General features: G+C 53.6%; 2 protein-coding genes across 2 annotated transcripts; one reads left to right on the forward strand and one right to left on the reverse strand.

The window, feature by feature from the left end:
- The first annotated feature begins 61 nt into the window (after window positions 1-61).
- Thoc6 (THO complex subunit 6) lies at window positions 62-5,326 on the forward strand. The gene is made up of 13 exons (XM_021632490.2): window positions 62-200; window positions 2,970-3,085; window positions 3,192-3,256; window positions 3,340-3,443; window positions 3,537-3,574; window positions 3,651-3,699; window positions 3,806-3,877; window positions 3,964-4,066; window positions 4,340-4,389; window positions 4,464-4,526; window positions 4,618-4,728; window positions 4,813-4,947; window positions 5,028-5,326. The coding sequence occupies exons 1-13, from the start codon at window positions 162-164 to the stop codon at window positions 5,106-5,108; spliced, it is 1,026 nt and encodes a 341-aa protein (XP_021488165.1). The 5' UTR covers window positions 62-161; the 3' UTR covers window positions 5,109-5,326.
- On the reverse strand, window positions 5,269-13,235 carry Bicdl2 (BICD family like cargo adaptor 2). Its single transcript, XM_021632486.2, has 10 exons — window positions 13,167-13,235; window positions 11,651-11,945; window positions 8,220-8,435; window positions 7,994-8,110; window positions 7,763-7,909; window positions 6,842-7,039; window positions 6,579-6,728; window positions 6,120-6,250; window positions 5,895-6,015; window positions 5,269-5,808 (listed from the first exon to the last, which is right to left on the reverse strand). The coding sequence occupies exons 2-10, from the start codon at window positions 11,930-11,932 to the stop codon at window positions 5,662-5,664; spliced, it is 1,509 nt and encodes a 502-aa protein (XP_021488161.1). The 5' UTR covers window positions 11,933-11,945; window positions 13,167-13,235; the 3' UTR covers window positions 5,269-5,661.
- Window positions 13,236-20,935: the final 7,700 nt, after the last annotated feature.

Genomic DNA, 20,935 nt, shown 5'->3' on the forward strand with positions numbered 1-20,935 from the left:
TAGGTTTCTGTGGTTCGAGACAGCACGGACCTGCCGCCTTAGCTGTTGAGCGGCAGACAGTGCCGGGTCCTGGGGCGCAGCGAGACGAGCGGCTCTCAGGCACGTTGGGAGTCGAGAGGTTGTGGCACGCGTAGAGCCCTCTGGGACTTGTAGTTCCGAAGATGGACTACGCCGCACCGCTCGCGGTGCCTCTGGGTCAGGTGAGTCGAGTGTGCACACAGTGCCTTCTGGGGTTTGTAGTCTTGCTCTGACCGGCCGGCTAAGGCGTGTTTCAGCGTACCTGGTGTCCGTAGGTGGTTTATGGCTCTCAGACTCTGACCCCCCCAAAAAATGACCCCGAACTTTGGGATCTAATAGTGACAGAAGGAGTAAATGTCAGGACGTTTTACTGTGCAGGGTAATAAGGCCACTTAAAAAAAAATTTAGCACCGTTGAACGAGCTTAAATCCCAGCACTGGGGAGGAAGAGGCAGAAATATCTCTCTGAGAGTTCGAAACTAGTCTGCTGCATAGAGAATTTCAGATCACGAGGGTTATATATAGTCAGACCTTGACTCAAAAATAATAACATAATTCTACACGAGCCCTGCCCTCTGCTTAAGTACGCCCAGGGCCTTGGCTGGATTGAGAGCATGCTCAATTTATCATTCGGTTCTACCCCAGCCCAAGAACTGCTTACTGTTCGAGAGACCGTCTCGTAGACCTTGCGTTTCCTTTGAACTTTGTCCTGTAATGGAGAATGACCTAGACTTCTGTTCCTCCTCACCCTTACTTTCCTGTTGAGTGTTAGCGCTTTTGGGTGTGTCACAACGCCCAAGATATACAGTGCTGGTGCTCAAACCCGAGGCTTTGGAGAGATAGCGAGGGCCTGAGCTGGGTTCCCGGCCCTCAGGTTCCAAAGCTCGTAATTGCCTGTTAACTCCAGCTCCAGGGGATCTGAAACTGGCCTCTGTGGACGCCAGTACGCAACCACTCACACACATATACACCTAATTAAAAGCAATAAAGACACATTTTTAAAATAAAGCAAGGGGGCTGGAGAGATGGCTCAGAGGTTAAGAGCACTGGCTGCTCTTCGAGAGGTCCTGAGTTCAATACCCAGCAACCACATGGTGGCTCACAGCCATCTGTAATGTGATCTGACACCCCCTTCTGGTGTGCATGAAAACAGAGCACATTAAATAAATACACATTAAATAAATAAATAATACACATTAAATAAGTAAATAATACACATTAAATAAATAAATCTTAAAAAGGGGGGCTGGAGAGATGGCTCAATGGTTAGGGGCACTGACTGACCTTCCAGAGGACAGGAGTTCAAATCCCAGCACCCACATGGCAGCTCACAACTGTCTATAATTACAAGATCTTACATTCTCACATAGACATGTGCAGGCAGAACACCAATGCACATAAAATAAAGGTTCAAACAAACAAACAAAAAACATGTTCTACCGATTGAGTGGCACCACCTTGAATATATATATATATATATATTTTTTTTTTTTTTTTTTTTTTTTTAATTTAAAACAAGGACTCACGGTGTACATCAGCTCTGCCTGCCTCTGTCTCTCGGATGGTGGGATGGAGTAAAGTGTGCCACACACTCGGCCCACTTATTTTCTTGTAAGATTTATTCATTGTTTTATGTATGTAAGTGTGTTCTGTGTGTGGTTATGATACCCTCAGCCAGCAGAGCCATCACAGGAGGCTGGAGAAATGACCCACTGGTTAAAAGCACTTCAGAAGAACCTAGTTTAGCTCCTAATAGCCGTATGCGGGTGGGCTCACAGCTGCCGGTAATCCAGTTCCAGGAGATCCAAAACCCTCTTCTAGTCTTCCTGGCATACAGGCATGAGTGCATGAGCACGCACACATACACAAGCACAGAAATCTTTAGAAAAACAAACAAACAAAACAAGCCTGATGACTTAATGCAGAAGGAGGCAGATATCTATGAGGCCAGCCTGATCTACAGTGAGTTCTGGGCCAGAGAGGGCTTCTTATGAGACCCTTTCTGGGAGGGGGGAGAAGTAGGAGGAGATGTCGGCATCAGATCCCCTGGAACTGGAGCCACAGGTGGCTTTGTGATCTGCCATGTGGGTGCCGTGAGGGGCCTCTACAAGAGCGGAGCACTTACCTGCTTAGCCATCTGTCCAGACCTTGTCCTCCCATCTAGCTCTCCCCCTCCAACTCCCCCCTCCAGATCTCCCTTCCAGCTCCCCCCTCCAGCTATGCCATCTGTCCAGACCACCTCCCATATTCTAAAGAGTGATTTATTATTTTGAGCCACTTAGGGGGGTTTGTTTGTTTTTTGTTTTTATTATTTTGTTTTTGAGACAGGGTTTCTCTGTGTAGCCATGGCTGTCCCTGACTCACTTTGTAGACCAGGCTGGCCTCGAACCCGAGGTGATGTGCTGCCTCTGCTCCTGCCTGCAGCTCCTGAGTGCTGGGATTGCAGCCCCAGGCTATGTGAAGTGCAGTGCTCGAGACTGAGCCTGAGGCTTGCACATGCTAGCCAAGCACTCTGCCAATTCAGTTACATCCTCCAATGTGTGTGTATGTGTATTTGAGACTATCATGTAGCCCAGGCTACCCATGAATTCACTATAGCTGAGGATAACCTTGAATTACCACTGCTCCTCCTGTCCCCAACTATCAGGCACTGGGATTGAATTGTACTACCGGCTGCAATATTCTTAAAATTTATTAATTCACCTAATCATGATGGAATTTCCAGTGAATGCCATCTGTCTGCTAAGCTGATAGGAGAGGCTCGGTCTCGCTCAAGTTTTAGGCCTCATTCCTCAGTTCCGCTTGTCTCGCTCTCTTCCTGGAGCCACACCTGTATGGGTGATACCTGTGGTTGTGGCTGAGAAGGGCCAAGAGGTCTGAGCAGGGGAGCAAGCAGGAGTGTGTAGGAGGAGGCCCTGCTTCCCGACTTTCTTCATCCACCCTCTTCCACAGGCTGAGGTATTTCAAGCCCTGCAGCGGCTGCACATGACCATCTTCTCCCAGAGCGTCTCACCCTGCGGGAAGTTCCTGGCAGCTGGCAACAATTACGGGCAGATCGCCATCTTCAGGTATCCTCCACCCTGATTCCCAGCACCCAGGAGCCCTGGCACTCGTGCCTTCCGGGATTGGTGCTCCCTGCTCCTGACTCTCCGCTCCTCCCTACCTCTCTTTCAGTTTGTCCGCTGCCCTGAGTTCAGAGGCCAAAGAAGAAAGCAAGAAACCCGTGGTGACCTTCCGTGGTGGGTATGACTGTTGAGCCTGGTTCAGATGTCGGGATAGAGAAGGGCACAGGGGCTCACTCACGTTTTCTGTGTCTCTTTAGCCCATGATGGGCCTGTCTACAGCATGGTCTCCACAGACCGGCATCTTCTCAGTGCTGGGGATGGGGAGGTGAAGGGCTGGCTTTGGGCAGAAATTCTCAAGAAGGTAAGGAGTCTGGAGCCTGGGGAAGAGCTGGGCTTCCCCACCCAGTGAGGTTTCGGGGTGACTCGGTGTTTCCTCCTACGTTTCTCTGTGAAGGGCTGTAAGGAACTGTGGCGCCGGCAGCCCCCATACAGGTGAGCCAGGAGCACGTGGAGGGCCTGTGAGTCGCAGACACTGCATCTATGATTCTGACCTCTGCCTTCCTCCTAGGACCAGCCTGGAAGTACCTGAAATCAATGCCCTGCTACTTGTCCCCAAGGTCTGAGTTGTTTGTTCTCAGGCCAATTCTAGGCCAACATTGATCCTTTGCTCTTTCCCCGCCGCGGTGACACTGACTCTCAGCTCTCTCCCGCCGCCCTCCATAGGAGAATTCGCTAATCCTCGCTGGGGGAGATTGTCAGCTCCATACTATGGACCTGGAAACTGGGACCTTCACTGTGAGTAGGGGTCGGAGCCAGGGCAGATCCGGGCCACGAGTAGTGTGCCTCCTGGAGCTCCTCCTGAGCCTCATCTCTTCCTGCAGCGGGCCCTCCGGGGCCACACAGACTACATCCATTGCCTGGCACTGAGGGAACGCAGCCCTGAGGTGCTGTCCGGTGGTGAGGACGGAGCTGTGCGGCTTTGGGGTAAGGAAAAGTTCAATTAGAAGGTGGGAAAGTAAGCTGGTGGCGCACGACTGTGGCCCCAGCACTTGGGAGGCAGAGGCAGGTGGATCTCTGTGAGTTCAAGGCCAGCCTGGTCTCTGTAGTGAGTTCCCGGACAGCTAGAGCTATGTAGAGACCCTGTCTCAAAAAAGTAACAAAAGGGAAAAAGACCTAAAACTAAAAATGAGAAGGTGGTGGGGTGGGGCTCTGGCTTTGTGTGGCCTTGAGATCCCTGGGACTTTCATCTCCCCACAGATCTCCGTATAGCCAAAGAAGTGCAGACCATTGAAGTTTACAAGCATGAGGTGAGGAGAGACCTCCGTTCTTGTCCCCTTGCTTGTCTGTCCTTGGATGTCCTCACCCATTCCCTCCCTCCCAGGAGTGCTCAAGGCCCCACAATGGGCGCTGGATTGGGTGTTTGGCTACCGACTCAGACTGGATGGTGAGCTGGGCAGAGGGCGGGAAGGAGTGGGTGAGTGGTCACTGAAAGTCTGTGGCTAACAGGGACTGGGGCCTGCTGTCTTCCTGCCCAGGTCTGTGGAGGGGGCCCGGCCCTCACCCTCTGGCACCTCAGATCTTCCACACCCACCACTGTCTTTCCCATTCGGGCACCACAGAAGCATGTCACCTTCTACCAGGACCTGGTGAGACCCTCTCTCTCGCTCTGTCCCCGCATCCAGTGCCCCTGTCTAGACCTGACCCCTGCACCTCCTCCTTATCCTCCACAGATCCTGTCTGCTGGCCAGGGCTGTTATGTCAACCACTGGCAACTGAGTGGGGAACTTAAGGCCCAGGTGCCTGGCTCCTCCCCAGGGCTCCTCAGCCTGAGCCTCAACCAGCAGCCAGCAGCCCCAGAGTGCAAGGTGGGTCCTGGACGGGATGTGGGATCTCACGGGGCCTGCGGGATGGGAGGGTCAGCCCCGCATGTCTTCTTGGCCTCCAGGTCCTGACTGCATCTGGCAACAGCTGTCGAGTGGATGTCTTCACCAACCTGGGCTACCGAGCCTTCTCCATGTCTTTCTGATATCGTGACCCCCTCCATTCAAGAGCTAGAGTGATGTTTGGGGATGGGGTTTTATACTTGAGCCCAGGTTGGCCTGGAACTCACGCTGTGGGCTCAGCTTGTTCTCAAACGTAGAGCAGACTTCCCACCTGTCTCCAAAGTGCCAGGATTTAGATCCATAAACTGTTACACTCAGCTTTTTTTATTTGTTTTTTTCAAAATAAAGTTTTTGGCTTTTTTCTTGTTTGCACTTTCTACCCAAAAATAGAGACCGAGTAGGCATAATGATATATATATTCCTCTGACTTCTTACACATAAATACCCGTCCCCGCCCCACCAGGGCAGGGCCTGGTGCTTAGAACTAGATAGATTAGAAAAATAAACAGCTCTGCCCCTGCCACCCACCTGGGGCTCCTACCCCAAAGCTGGCCCCTGCTCCCAAAGTGCCTCTGTCCACCTCTTGGGGCACGGAAGACAATGGCCTCCTCTGGAAGTCATTCAGACCCTGTGGTCCCAATGGCTGAAAGGAAAGTGAGCTCCAGAGTGAGAAAAAGTGGCCCTGCCGCCCAGCCCTCAGGTCCTTCGGAAAAGGTTGCTTAGAAAGCCTCCGCTCTGCAGCGAGAAGCGGGTCTTCGAGCGGTGCGGGGCAGCTGCAGCCTCGCTGAGCTCCTTCTGGCGCTGGGAGCGCAGCTGCTGTCCGATCACCACCTGCATGTCGTCCTGCGGAAGGCGCAGCGGGGTGGGTATGGGGGTGGGGTCCTGCCCGACGTCCGTCCACCCGTCCTGCTCCGGGTCCGCCCTCTCACCTGCCAGGCCTCCAGCTCCTGCGTCAGCGCCACCTTCTGGCGGATGGCGCGCATCAGCTCCCGGGACAGAGAGTCCCGCTCTAGGGAGACACGGCTGAGCTCCAGCGACAGCTTCATCGCTCTAGGAAGGAAACGGGTGGAGGAGGTGGAGGACGGGGTGCGTGGGGGGGCGGGGCGCCGGAGTGCAGCCCCCTCTGAGGCAGTGGGTGACAACGCCAGGCTCACCTGTTCACCGCCTCGTCCCGGTCGGAGAGCGCACAGCCCAAGGCTTCCTCGGGGTTGTCCTGAGCCCTCAACTCCTTCTGCCGCTGCAGCTCATCCCGCAGGGTCTGGAGCTCTGTGCAGTGCAGCGCGATCTACAGGCGGGGGAAGGAGGGACACTGGCACCAGGGCCTCGTAGGACAACCTGCTCTCCCCCAGCCTGTGCCTGCCCCGTAAACGCTGCATGCGCCTCAGTGAGACTGCTGGGGCCTGGTGAGGGGCAGAGCTGGCGAAGGGGAGGGGGTGAGCCTTCAGCAGGAGGGAGAAGCGTAGGGAGGACAGCAGAGCCCCAGAAGGCTTTCGGGAGGTGCCCGGCTCAGGAAGCGAGCCTGCGGGTGAACTGAGGAGGGGGCCTGGGTGGGGATGGGAAAGAACTGGACGTCTGGGGGCTCTGCGCGCAGCACCACGCAAGCCCTCGCCCACCTCGCCCTGCAGTCGGGCCACTTCTGCCTCCTTCTCCTCCAGTATCTCCCCCGGGCTCAGGGATGCTCGCTTCTTGGGCGGCTCTAGGCTCTCTTCCTGGATTGAAGGCGGGGGACTGGGGGACTCCTGAGTCTCCGGCGACAAGACGGTCTGTAGGTCAAAGGAAGGGCTCAGTGCTCCACGGTGCCTTCGGGGAAAGGAGGGAGGGGCGGACACGCCCCTCGGTAGTTATTTGAATGTGGCCTGGCAGGCCACAAGGTCACCTGGGCGCCTCCGCACTCGTTGACGCGCTGGTCTTGGTCCTGGTCGCTGTCAAGGCTGTGTGCAAGCTCGGTCTGTAGGGAGGCACCCGACACTTCGGCGTCCTGGAGTCGCGACTCCTCCTCCAGCTCCGAGACCCGCCGCTGCAGCCTCCGAAGCGTGCTCAGCGCCTCCCCAGCCTCGAAGCGAGCTCGATCCAGCTGCAGGTCACACACATCGTGCTGTCAGCGGGAAGCCTGCGTTCTGCGGTGGGCCCACAGGGGGCGCCCGAGGGCAACGCCAGGGCCCGTCCCCCGGCCGACCAGATCTGCTCCTGAGTCCCAGAGCCGCCTGGAGCACACAGCTCCCCTCTGCAGCCACCAATTTCCTCACCTATAAAGCAGGGCGTGCCTGGCATCCTCCTCCGCCCCAGGCCTGGCCCCATCAGGTCACCTCACGATCTCACGGAGTGGGTTCCCTCCTGCACAGCCTTCCTTCTAATTTACTAATTGCTTTGATCTAGCATTTATTGATCCTCCTGAGTCTCACACCCTCACCACGGTCCTTTGAGGTGTATAATATCACCCCACTTCACAAATGGGGAAACTGAGTCAGGGTGGGGTTAAGAAGCCACACCATCTGAATTCAGACTGTCCTCCCTTTTCACTTCTATTCATGGTGACCACAGCCCCAGACCATCCAGGCCAGGCATTTCCATCCTCAGTTCTGGCCTCAACCCTCCCTCTTCCTGGCCTTCCAGCTGCCAGGCCCTGATGCGTTTTAAGAGTGCATTTCCCTTGCTCGATACTCTTTCTCACCTTCAGGGTCCCAAGAGCTCTTCCTCTTGGTGGTTTAACTGGCCACGTTTCCTAGACAGTCCTGAGGTCATTGCCAAGGCTCAGGTGTCTGCCCCCTCACCCTTTAACCCCCGTGCCCCTGATCACCTCCAGCCTGTGCTCTTTTCTCTCTCTATGAAGCAGCAGCAACTCCTCGTGTGTGGCCTGCAGCCTGCCTTGGCCTTTGTCCACTTCTTCACGGAGGCCTCGGATTTGGGCCTCCAGGTCCTGCCGGCGCTCCTGCAGCATCTGGTTCTGGGGACACGCGTCAGAGATGAGGCAGAGGCTGGGTCTCGGGGCTGCCTGGGCTAGTTGCAGGGAGCCCCAGCCGATACTCACCTCTGCCTGTAGACTCTCCAGCCGGGCTCTGAGCTCTGCCCCTGCCAAGGCCTGAGCTTGACACTGACCTCGAAGGGTGTCCAGCTCCCGCTGCAGTTCCTGCTCTGTCCTGGAGGCCTGGGGAGAGGGAGCCGACAGTGATGCCATCCCAGACTGTCCACCGACTTGCTGCCCACTGAGGACCTGTGTGTCAGCCCCCACCTTTCCCAGGACCCGGGGCTCCCACCTGGGCCAGCTGCTGGCTGAGCCTGAGGTTTTGCTCGCTGAGTTCACCCAGGGCCTTCGCCCGCTCTCGCCCGCTGTCCTGCTGCTCTGACCGCTGTTCCCCGAGCTGGGCCCGCAGCGCTTCCACATCTCCCTCCAGCTCCACTGCTCTGGCCTCCCACTCAGCGCCCCGGGCTGCCAATCCACGGCGGAGCTCGTGATTCTCCTGCTGCAGCCTCTGCGGGGAGGACAAACACAGGGAGAGCCGCCTAAGGTTGGAGCAGACTCAGACAGAGGTGCAGGGATACCCAGGCTGTCTGTGCAAGAGTCCAGCCTGTCTAAGGCAGACAAGGAAGCAAAAAAGGTCTGTCAGTAGGAGGCAGGAAGAGTGAAATGAAACCCAGAGGGAGCTATTAAGAAGATGGGCTGACACAGGGCGGGGTGGGAGTCACAGCCCCTACTGCCCACTCACCTCCTGCTGCCGCCTGGGCTTCTGGCCCCGAAGTCGTAAGCGTCGTTTTTGGCGCCTGAGCCTGGTGGAATCCAAGCCCCGGCCCATGGCCTCACTTGTCGCAGTCTGCTGAACTTCTGTCGGTCTGCTCGGCCCAGCCCCTCTCCCCATCTCCCTCTAATTAGTCCTGGGCTGTCCCACCCACGGCCCCACCCCTCCGTCTGCCCTCCTCCAAACCTGTTGGACCAGGAGGGGGGGGGCACACACTTGACACTAAGGTACCCAGCATGGGAAAACAGACAAGTCGTGGGGGGCCCACTGTCTCTGAGCCCTCAAAGCAGAAGGGGATGGGCCAGGTGACTCTGACCACAGTTGCTACAATTATTAGCAGGTGCTCCTGCTGGGTGCTTGGCTGGCTCTCTAGCTGAATTACTTCATTCCATTAGAGGGCGAACATCAGCATCCTCAAATGAGAGCGCAGGGTCAGAAGCCTGAGAGGCAAAGGACTGGCAATCTAGGTAGTCAAACTCTTGCTCAATATTGCTAGGGCAACAAAGCCCAGGGCGGGTTTAGGGCCGACTTGCCCTGGCTGGTACTTAGGTCTGCTACTGTTATGTGGTTTGGACAAGTCCTTTTAATATCTGCAGGTCCCTTTACCAACCCCAAGCTCTTTGTCCTTCAGCCCTCCAGACAGGCATCATCCCTATTCAATATTTCCTGAGCTCCTCCTGTTCCTGTCTGGCTCTTATGGGTTGAGGGAGATCTTCACTGCCAGAAGGTCACAAGCAAACGGGCGGGCACATGCCTGAATTAGGCAATTCCCAGGAGAGAGGGGGAGGGCTGTGAAGGAACTTGGGAAAGTGGGGAAGAGAGGCAGAGCTGGGGTTCACCTAAAGAGGGCCAATGTTCGTGCTGACTCCTGCAGAGCAAGGGAAGCAGGCCAGGATGAGGGCAGCCAGTGGAACAGCAGGTGCAAGCCAGGAGCAATGGCACCTATCTGTGCACATCTGTGCACGTCTGTAATCTCAGCATTTGGGAGACTAAGGTTGGAGGGTGGTGAGTTAAGGCCAGCCCTGGGCTGCAGAGCAAATCTGACTCAAAAGTGGGGCAGGCAGGCAAATGTAAGGACCCTGAGAGAGCATTGCCTAAGCCACTGGAGGAACTGAAAAAGACCCTGTCAGAGGAGGGAGGCTGTCCCCGACACCAGAGGCCAGAAGTTGCCTGGGATTTTAGGCCACAGTGAGGACTTTCAGTTTTATTCTAACTGTGGTGGGAGCTGCTGGTCCAGGAATAAAGCGATGTGATTTTTTTCTTTTTCTTCTTTCCCACCCCCCAAGACAGGGTTTCTCTGTGTAGCCCTGCCTGCCTGTCCTGGAACTTGCTTCATATAGCAGGCTGGCCTCAGAGATCCACCTGCCTCTCTCTCTTTAGTGCTGGGACTGAAGGCCACCATGCCCAGCCTAACTGTACTTTTGATGTTCACTGGCTACCAGAATCACAGAGCCCAGGAAAGCTGGGGCCAGTGTGGGGATGCTACCGAGCCTGAGGCGACCACAGGTGCTGAGGCAACAGAGAGAATGAAATACAGGAGGGGACTTTGGAACCTGGTGTAGAGAATTCAACAAGGCACAGGAGAGCACCATTCTCTGGAGAGTGCAGGGTAGCTCGCTAGCAAAGCCAGCTTAGAGCAGGCATCCAGGGCTACAAGGGGGTACATGAGGGTGTTTACAAATATAGAGCCCCAGGCTGAAAGCGGGGCTGACAACAGAGCAGGCAGAGGGACAACCTGATCCTACAACCCAGGACTGGACAAGAATGAAGAGAGAAGATACATGGAGGACATTTAGCTGGAATTTAGAGAGAGTCAACCTTGATCAAACCCAGGGCCACACAGCCAGACAGCGATTTGAATGCAGATTTTTTTTCAAGACAGGGTTTCTCTGTGTAGCCTTGGCTGTTCTGGACTCACTCTGTAGACCAGGCTGGCCTCAAATTCACAGAAATCCACCTGCCTCTGCCTCCAGAGTGCTGGGATTACAGGTGTGCGCCACCACACCCAGCCTGAATACAGATCTTACTTGTCCTTAAATTTTTTATTTGTCGTTGAGACAGGGTCTCGCTAGGTAGTCCTAGCTGGTCTTGAACTTATGCAGATCAGCTTGGCTTCACAGATCTGCCTGTCCCTGTGTCCTGGGGTACTCAGAGTGTTTATTATTTATCACTGTGCTGGAGACTGAACCCAAGGCCTTGCATATGTTACAAAAATGTCTTCCTGCTGAACTGCACTCCAGCCTAGAGTTCTTGCTGGCTTTTTCTCTTTCCTTCTTTTTTAGGGTCTTACGGAGCCCAAGATGGATCTAAACTCAACATTAGCCAAGGATGGCCTTGAACCCTTCTGAACTTCCTGCTTCCACTTCCCAGGGGCTGGATTACAGGTCCAACCACACCTGGGTTTCTGTGGAGCAGAGCCTTGTACTTATTTGGCAAGAATTCTACCATACCTTAACCACAGTCCACTCTTCTTTTTATTTTATTTTGTTTTTTAAATTAATATGTTTGTGTGAGGTCCCTGTGCATTTGTGTGTCTTCTTCCTTCCTTCCTTCCTTCCTTCCTTCCTTTCTCTTTCTTTCTTTCTTTCTTTCTTTCTTTCTTTCTTTCTTTCTTTCTTTCTTTCTTTCTTTCTTTCTTTCTTTCTTTCTTTCTTTCTTTCTTTCTGAGACAGGATCTCACTATGCAGGACAGACTAGCCTTGACTCTACAGAGACCTGCCTGCCTCTGCCTCCCAAGCGCTGGGATTAAAAGCATGCGCCACCATGACTAGCTCTTTCTGGGGGCAAAGTCTTACTATGCAGCCTTCCTCAGCCTCTAGAGTGCTGGGACTACAGGCTCGCAGATCTGCTCTCTTGTCCTTCCTCCTGCTCCTCTCTTCTCTCCCTGACTGGCTCTCGCTGCTGTTCATCCCAGCCCGGCCCACCCTCCATCTGCCCCTAGGCCGGCTCACTTCTTCGCGCTCTGAGTGCTGAGCGTTCAGCGTTTCCAGCTGCCTCCGAAGCTCCTCGTTGCGCTCCAGAAGCATCTTGCCGAGTTCCGCGGCCAGCAACAGGTCCTTCTCTTTCTGTTGCAGCTGTAGGGCCAGGTCCTCTGGCTCCTCTGGGCCTGGACCCCCTCCCAGGAAGGAGTCTCGGCGCTCCAGCACAAACGGGAAGAATCCTTCATCGCCGCTAGGAGAAGCGCCCCCCGAGAGCAGCTCGGAAGGGAAGCTTGACCCTCCAGGGGAGTCCATGGGACCTGTGCATCTGGGAAGACACGGCGCTGCTGAACACTCACCTGGAACCGCCCCAGGGCTCGCCCCCTGGTGGCAGACACCTCGGCCTCCTAGCCCTGCGGCCCACGCCTCCCTGGGCCAACAGGGGTTAATGTCTATGCTGGCCGCTCTGCCCGTTAATGACCTCAGGGTAAACTGAGGCTGGAAGCAGAAAGAAACCAGCCACCTGGCCTTCCACCTCCCAGCTTCCGCCTGCACTTGAAGCTTTGTGCCTGCGCTCTGGTCCCACAGGCCACCCACCGGCGGGCCCTGCTCCTCTCCCCAGTGGCTTGCCGCCTGGGCACTAACCCTAGAACGCAGGTTCATACAGACTCAGCCTCAGGGGGGAAACCAACTCCTGGTCCTGAGCGTGTGGGGCTCTCACCAGTCGGAATGACCGTGTCCCGACCCTTTAGCCACAAGGACACAGCGCCTTCGCCTTCCAGAAACTCGCATCTCTAGCCCTCTGTCTTTCCCATATCCTGGCTCTACTCCCTCTGGACGTGTTCTTAGCCTTGCCAGCCTGGCCGGACTCTGTCCCTCTCCCGGATTGCAAGTGGAATCTCCGAAGCCTTTATTTTGGCAACAGCCAGCTATTTCTGCCTCTGCCCCCGCTGACTCGGTAGCCCGAGTCCCCAGACCCCCAGCTTGCCCGGCCCTGGCGCAGACTCAGCGCAGGGCGAGGTAACAGGTTGTGCCAGCCAGCGCGCCACCGCTGCCACTCCGGGTTTCTGTTTACTTCCCGGCCCGCCCCTGGGGATGCGAGCCCTGTGCTTCACCGCCCAGGGAGAGGGGTTCAAGGACTCAGGAGGAAAGGCCCGACGCTCTGGCTGCCCCACGCCAACCCCCAGGAGGGTCCCGCCCTCCACCCACCCCGGAGCCCACGCGCACCTGTCTCCGTCCCCTCGACAGGTGCCAAGGACAGCCGGGCTGGAAAACCCCAGGTGTTACCGACGGCCGGGTCCACCTGCCCAGGGGCCAGCCCCAGCGGGTTCCCCGACCCCCGCTTGGCACTGGGCGGTGGGTTCCCGACCCCCGCTCCGGCTCTCCGATGCCTAGCCACCACTCCCGACAGCTGGCGTCCCGGCTTCCCGGAGCTTCTCCAGTCCCCGGAGGACGTTCCCGATCGCCCTCACCCCACCGTGCCGGGCGGTCTCCCCCAGCCTCGGCCACAGCCTGGGTGTCCCGCCCTCCGCACCCCCTGGGCGCTCACCTGTCGCCAGCCGGCTCCCTGCGAGGTCCCCCGATCCCCGAAGCCTTCTTCCGGAGGCGGCGCCAGGTGCAGGCCTGCACAGGTGAAGGGGCGGTGCCGCGGGAGGGGCTGGGCGCCCCCTGGTGGCGGGGATGGCTAGGCATTGTCAAGCCCATTTTCTTCAAGGTCCATCTTGCTCCTGCTGGGAATATTGATTGAACACCTGCTATGCGAGGCTCACAGGCTGAGCATAGAGGTCAGCTTCATGCTTGCCCTTGGGATAGGAAATTATTAGGAAGGATAACAGGGTAAGCCTTCCGCTAAGAAGGCTCATTTATTGGAAAAAGCTGTTTACCTTTGTGACATCCGAAAGAGGCAGATACTGATACTCCATTTTATAGAGGGGCAAGCTGAGTTCAGGAAAACACCGGCTTTATTTGGGGCGCAAGTTAGTTATTGTCTTAGTTGCTTTTCTATTACTATGACAAAGCATCATGACCAAGGCTTTCTTATAAAAGAAAGCATTTAATTTGGGGGCTCATGGCTCCGTGAGCATCATGGCAAGGGGGCATGGCTACAGGCAGGCAGGCTTGATGCTGGAGCAGAGGGTGAGAGCTTACCTCTGTTATATGGGCATGAAGCAGAGAGAGAGAGAAGCTGGCACCGGGCCTTTGAAAGCTTACTCCTAGTGGCAGATGTCTTTCAATAAAGTTATACCTCCTAACCCTTCCCAAACAGTTAAACCAATGGGGGACAAAGCATTCAAATGCATGAGCCTGCAGGGCCATTCTCCTTCAAGCTACCGCAGTTACGGACAGTAAAGTGATGGCAGCATCTTTGGGAGTGGTAGTGACAGGGCCACATATACCACAGGATGTCCTCAGACTCACTAAGGGACAGAGGGCCTTGGGCTTCGGACACTCCCGGCCCCACCTCCTGGAGCTAGGCCGGCAGGCCTGCACCTTCCTGCACTCAGTTAATGCTATGCCGGTAAGTACTCTACCAATCACCTAGATGCCCAGCCCAGCATCTTGTGGGTCAGTAACTCTGCTGCACACGAGACACGGGCACGTCAAGTGCCTGGCCGCGAAGCACACCCGAATCCATGTGGTGCCAAATGTGTGCTCTCAGGCCTCTCGTTCTGCAGAGTTCGGTGCTCAAGGCCAGCAGCCATGGTGTGGAGGGGCGGGAGCCAAGGCAGGTGATGTAGGGCCCAGTGGGACCCCAGCCTTGGCCTTGTGGCTTGTCATAAATCCCTTCAGGCACCAGGGCTTCCTGAGGCGCAGGACAGGCATTCCAGAGCCGATAGAGAGGACAAATAGATCTCCCGGAAAGTGGTCTGCTGGCCAATGTTTAACGACAGGGTTTCTGAGGAGAATGAAAACCATAATATAACATAGGTTCACCTATTTCTGGGGTGTGAATACTCCCTCTGAAGCTACTGCTAGGAGGTCAGCTGAATGGAAGCAGGAAGATGTACACATAATCAGCTGTGTGTGTGAGTGTGTGTGTGTGAGAGAGAGAGAGGGAGAGAGCTGTGTGTGGAAGAGGAAGGGGGAGACATGCTGGAATTGAACCCAGAGCCTCTACATTCTACCCAAGAGCTCTAGCACTGGCCTATACTCCTCCTATCATCTTTCCAGGTGGCCACTATCATCTGCTCTGCGAGTCTCTGGCTAGGGTTCAGAACTCCCGAGTCTTGGGAAGTTGAAGGCTTTGGATCTAAAAAATAAAAAATAAAAGAGGTAGGCCAGGCAGGTACTGGCCCAGGCCTTTAATCTCAGCACTTGGAAGGCAGTGGCAGGCAGGTGTCTGACTTCAAGTCCAGCCTGGTCTACAGAGCAAGTTCCAGGAAAGCCAGGGCTACACAGAGAAACCCTGTCTCAAAAAAACAAAAGAATGCTGGGCCTGGTGGCATACACTTGTAGTCTGGGAGGCAGAGGCAGGCGGATCTCTGTGAGTTCGAGGCCAGCCTCCCACCTCAATCCAGAAACCATAAGTGCAAACTTTGAAAAGCTGAAGACATAGCTCACGACCATCCTGGGTGCCACCTGACCCCTTTGAAATCAAGCAAGCGGTAAGCTTCATGGCCAGTCACTTGGACCACACCCAGCACACCACACTCAGCCGGCCTTGGTAGAGGCCTTCCAATTAGATGGGTGCTGAGCTCACCTGGACATGATGAGACCAGGGCTCTCCCCCTGGGAGGCTCATAGCACCCAGGACATGGGAGGGGGCGTAAACCTATAAACTGGAGACAAACCAATAAAACAATAGAGCAAAGGATCTTCCTTCATGGGTGCTGACAGCACGTGGCTTCAGTTCTAATTCCAATTTGGCTGTTGGCCAGATGTGTGAGTCTGTGTCATTCAGCTGACTAACTCCTGAGGCCCTCAGTTTCCTAATCTGTAAATAGGGGCAACAGCAGCTCCTGGCTTGCACCAGTGTAAAGATTCAATGAGAGTGAAGAACTGCACTTGAGGGGCTGGAGAGATGCCTCAGAGGTCAAGAGCACTGGCTGTTTTTCCGAAGGTCCTGAGTTCAATTCCCAGCAACCACATGGTGGCTCACAACCATCTATAATGAGATCTAGTGCCCTCTTCTGGCGTTCAGGTGTGCATGCAGGCAGAACATTGTATATATAATATATATATATATATATATATATATATATTTAAAAAAAAAGAACTACACTTGGTGAGTCACCTGTGTGTGCCATTGTTTTCCACCCTCAAGACAAACCTATGAGGTCATCCCAGTCAGAGGCGAGGAACCAGATGTGAGAGGCAAAGTCAGTTGTTCCTAGGTGCTTGCAGACTTTCACCCCAGACTGTCCAGCTCTGGGTCCAGTCAGTCTTTGCATTGTGTTGTTGTTTGTTTGTTAGATGTGGGTTTTTTGTTTTGTTTGTTTGTTTGTTTCTTCCTGTGTCTTCCAGACTAGCCTGGAATCCTCAATTCTCCTGCTTTAGTCTCTAGAGCGCCAGAGGCTTGGGACATTTGAACCTAGTTCCCAGCTCTGCTCCTAGCCGTGGGCTATCCTACGATTGGAGATTTCCAGTCTATCCCACTTTTCCTACTCATGTGGAACAAGATGGGCAGTAGGGACAAAGTGTCCCCTGGGAGGCCTGGAGAAGCCGGACATGAGGCGGTCATTCAACAGCCCTCGCGTGCTCTTGAGTGGGGCTCAGAAGCAGGCCAGCTTCCGGGAGACCCATGTCCAACTTCAGCACCTAGTCTCACCTCCTCTGCAGCTAACCAGCCCCTATGAACCGTGGCTAGCTGTGGAGGGAGGGAGTCTCCTTCTTGGGGAAGCCTTCTCAGATCTCAGTGCCTGGACCAAGCTCTGCTGGGCGCCTCAAGGCCAGCAGAACACTAGAGCCCTCCCTTCTCTTCCACACAGGCAGCTAGGTGGAACGGGCTTGTTTCCAAACCACAGTGCCTCCAGGCTTTTATGACATGTATGAAGTCTGGGAACAATGGGTATATTGTGGGGAGAACTTAAAGCCTTTGTATGAAATATTTCACACTGAATGTACTGTTGATTTTTTTTTAAATTAGAAGCTTCCAGAATGTCCAGAAAATAGCTACAATGTGGGGTTATTTTTTTTGCAATTAGAGTTTTATTTAGTTGATAAAATGATGTCATATATGTTATATCAAAGACAACTAGATGAAAGAGACGCTGTTCCTATATATAGCTAATTTGTTCTGCGTGCTAACAAGAACCTGCTTCAAAGCCGGCAGCAGAGAGGCCGAGGCCACAGAATGGTAATCTTGAGTCCAGTCTGAGCAACAGAGCGAGACCCTGGCTCCGACCCCCAAACAAACAAGCTTCCACAGCTTGCGTTTCACCCTTCTTTTCTTGGAGAGAGTGGGTTATTCCCAGGCACACTGGCCTATGATTTGAGAACTCGGGCAGCCGGCATTGTAGCCCATGTAGAATGTTCTAGGCCATCCTGGGCTACAGCACAAGATGCAATTTCAAAACCCTGGGCAGTGAGAAAAGTGAGTTGTTGGGGCGTGAGGGCTGCCGCATAGACAAGGGGAACTTCTTCTAGAACCAAGGCATCTATCACCCTCTTCATCCTCTTGCTCTTTCCAGCTTTGAGCCCTTGCCCCCCCCCCTTTATTTTCCTACCCCAGGTTTTTCTTTCACTCAATGTACAATAAGAGCCTTTTCCTGCATTTTCTTTAGTTCAACAGACTTTGTTCTTCAGTACCAGATACTGAATTCAGGGTCTCACAAATAGTGGGCAAGAGCTCTTGACTACTGAGCTAATATTGTCAGCACGCCTTTAAATAAGTGTTTTGAGCTGGGTATGGTGGTGCACACCTTTAATCCCAGCAGTTGGGAGGCAGAGGCAAATGGGTCTCTGTGGGTCTGAGGCCAGCCTAGGTCTACAAATTGTGTTTCAGGACAGCCAGAGCTACATAGTGAGCCCCTGTCTCAAAACAAACAAACAAACAAAAAGCCAAAACAACAATAAAAAACAAATAGAAGAAAGAAACTTTGCTTTTTGTCTGCTTGTTCTCACTCTTGCTGGCAGGATCATCTACCCTGTGTCTGATGCAGTCCTTCACCAATGTTAGAACCAGCTTTTGGATTCCAATGTAAACTCAAGACCAGCAGCTCTGCAGGGATCCTCCAGGCCTTCGGCACTAGATGGGGACTGCTGAGCCACAGAGCCTTCTGGACTGAACAACCTCCGGACCTCCCAGGACTTTCCAGCGAGAACAGCTATTGCTGGACTATGCAGACCACACCCTGCTCACTTCTGCTCTGGACGCCCAACATGGCTGCTGAGCCAATCTGTCTTCAGTTCTTCTTGACTTTGGACAGTTTCATCCTAAAATGGGTCTAAGTCCAAAGCTGGTAGTTCAGGGTGGGTAGGATCTTCTGTTGTACTAGCTCCTAGCTTTCCCATTATTGCCTAGTGTGCCTCGGTGGGCAGGACTGCCCACTCAGGAAGAGTATAAGGATGCCAGCTCTGGAGCCTTTTGGATATCACAGCCTATAGTCTCGAGAGCCCATCCTCACAGCTCTGCTCTTTCAGATCTCTGTGCTCCAGGTAAGGACCGCTAGAGCCTGGGAAATGCAGTGTTGGTGATTTAGAGCGATGCCCTTTGCTTGGGCCAGGTCAGCCATCACCTAATATAGCCAGAGTCTTGTCCATAGCCAACTCCAGCCCAGGCACAGTGGGCCCCCTCTTCCTCCTTCACTTTCCTTTGGTGACCAAAATCCAGGAGATTTCTAAGTGTCTCACTGGATGGCCTTTGAAGACAGGTGGCCTTACCTAAGCCCCTGCTTCTTCATAAATCTTGGAAAGGCTTTTGCCTTTTGACATGTTATACATCTTTAACTATCTTAGTAAAATATCCCAAACTTGGAAAAAGTATTTTTAAACAGGTACTCAGGTTAGCCCAGGTTTGCCTCTAACTGTTTGTTGTTGTTTGTTTGTTTTGTTTTTATGAGACTTGGTTTCTCTGTGCAACCTTGGCTGTTCTGGACTCACTCTGTAGAGCAGGCTGGCCCAAACCCACGGAGTGGATACCAGTCTCTGCCTCCCTGAGTGCTAGGATTACAGGCACGCAACCACCGACCTGGCTGTCACTCTTGATCCTCCGGCCTTGAGCTCCCAAGCCCTAAGATGGCAGGCTCACAGCAGCGGGTTTAGTGCTCTTCTGACTCTTCTGACATTCAGAACAGAAGAAAGCCCAGGGAAACCAGCTGTGGTGGCTTTCGTTGTGATCCCAGCCCTTCTGGAAGCTGAGACAAGGGGATTAGTGGGAATCTAAGACCAGCCTCAGCTATATTGTGAGTTCTAAGCCAACCTGGGTCTGGTAATTCACCCTTGTCTGATAATTCAAAACAAAACAAAACAAAACAAAACAAAAGCTGGGGATATAGCTTGCCTAATCAAGGCTCTAAATTCAGTCCCCAATCCCATGTGAACCAGCTGGGGAGGCACAGCACTTAGAGAGGGGGAGGCAGGAGGATCAGTAGTTCACAGTGCTGCCTGGGCCTCATGAGACCCTTACTCAGAAGAAAACAAACAAACAAAAAAGCCTCTTAAAGTACATTAGGATCCTCTGCATCCCCCCTTAGGAGAAATAACTGGTTTCCATTTCTGTTTCGTAAGGGCCCTTTCTCTTGAAGATGCACTCTCCCACTCAGAATGCTCTGAGGAAGCGCGTGTGCGGTAGGACACCCTGCAGTTCTAGCTCCTGGGAGGTAGAAGCAGGAGCGTCAGGGGCTCAGGCGCAGCCTCAGCTGCAGTGGTTGTGAGCTGCTTAACATGAGCTGGGAACTGAAATCTAGTCCCCTGCAAGAGCAGCAAGTGCTCTTAACTGCCGAGGCACAGCCCCCTTATCTTTCCTGTCACTTGCAGTTTTGTTTTTAGTGGGTATCTGGTTTGGGTTGGTTTTTGTTTTATTTCCTTTTGTTTGGTGGCAGGGAGGAGCACTCACTTTGTAGCCCTGGCTGATCTGGAACTCGATTTGTAGACCAGGCTGGCCTTGAACTCAGAGATATCCCTGTGCTTCTGCCTCCCAAGTGCTGGGACCAAAGATGTGTGCCAACACACCACAAGGCTTCATCTTTGTTTTCTGTGACAAGGTCTCTCGCTGAACGGGAAGTTCACTGGCTCTGCTAGGCTGGCAGCCAAGCAGCCTCAGGGGCTTACTTGTCTCTGCCCACCCTCCAGTGCCGGGTTCCAGATGTGGAACGCTAGGCTCAGCTTTTTCCATAAATACCTCACTCTGCTAAATGAGTTAGTTTCTCCCCAGCCCTCAGGCAGGCTTCTTTGACGGACTAGAAGGCTCTGACACTCGCTACTGTTGCATGAGCCAGTGAGATTAATCGGTTTGAAAATCCTCACGTTAAAGAGGCTGTGGAAGAGTGCAGTGGATGGCCGGCACTTCCCTTCAGGCTGTGAACATGTGTAGACAATGCATTAACACCATTCTGGCTAGGCCGTTGTCTTCTTTGGCTCAGCCCTCCAGAGGACAGGGGTTTCTGGGGATTTTCTTCTTTCTCTTTTCTTCTTTTTTTTCTCGAGACAGGCCTTCTCTGTGTAGCCCTGGCTATCCTAGAACTTGCCCTGTAGACCATGCTGCCCTTGGACTAGCAGAATCTGCCTGCTTCTGCCTCCTTGTGCCGGGATTGCAGGTGTGAGCCTGGGCTAAGGATTTCTTCCTAATGGAGCTCTCAGCAAACCTGACAAACCAAATGCTGATTACATGAATATAATATCTTACCTAACATGATCCCAGAAATGTCTGTTCCACACATTTCCTGCCAGGCACAAAGGCAGGAGCCTGTAGTACCATTCGCATTTCTTAAAATGTTTCTTTCTAGGGCTGAGCTCCGTGGCCCATGCCTGTAATCCCAGCACTTGAGAGACAGAGGCAGGTGAGTCTCTGTGAGTTCCAGGCCAGCATGGTCTAGAAGGTGAGTCTAGGACAGCCAAGGCTACACAGAGAAACCCTGTCTTGAAAAAAAAAAAGTTTATTTTTTTTCTATCTTTTTTTTTTCTTTCTTTCTCTCATTTAGTAGAGACAGAACCCAAGGCCTGGCCACACAGGGAAATGGTCTATCACCGAACTGCTACATTGCTGTCCCTAAAATGTCCCTGAGATAGATCCAGATCGATACGTTTGGATTGACTTTGTACCCATCAGCAGCTAGCAGACTCACACACTGTTTAAGAGTCAGTTTATTTACCCATTCTGCTACCATTTCTTTTCTTTCTGTTCTGAGACAGGTTGGCTTCAAACTCACAGGGATCTGC

The sequence above is a fragment of the Meriones unguiculatus genome, chromosome 11, assembly GCF_030254825.1.
Source record: "Meriones unguiculatus strain TT.TT164.6M chromosome 11, Bangor_MerUng_6.1, whole genome shotgun sequence".
Classification (NCBI taxonomy): Eukaryota; Metazoa; Chordata; class Mammalia; order Rodentia; family Muridae; genus Meriones; species Meriones unguiculatus.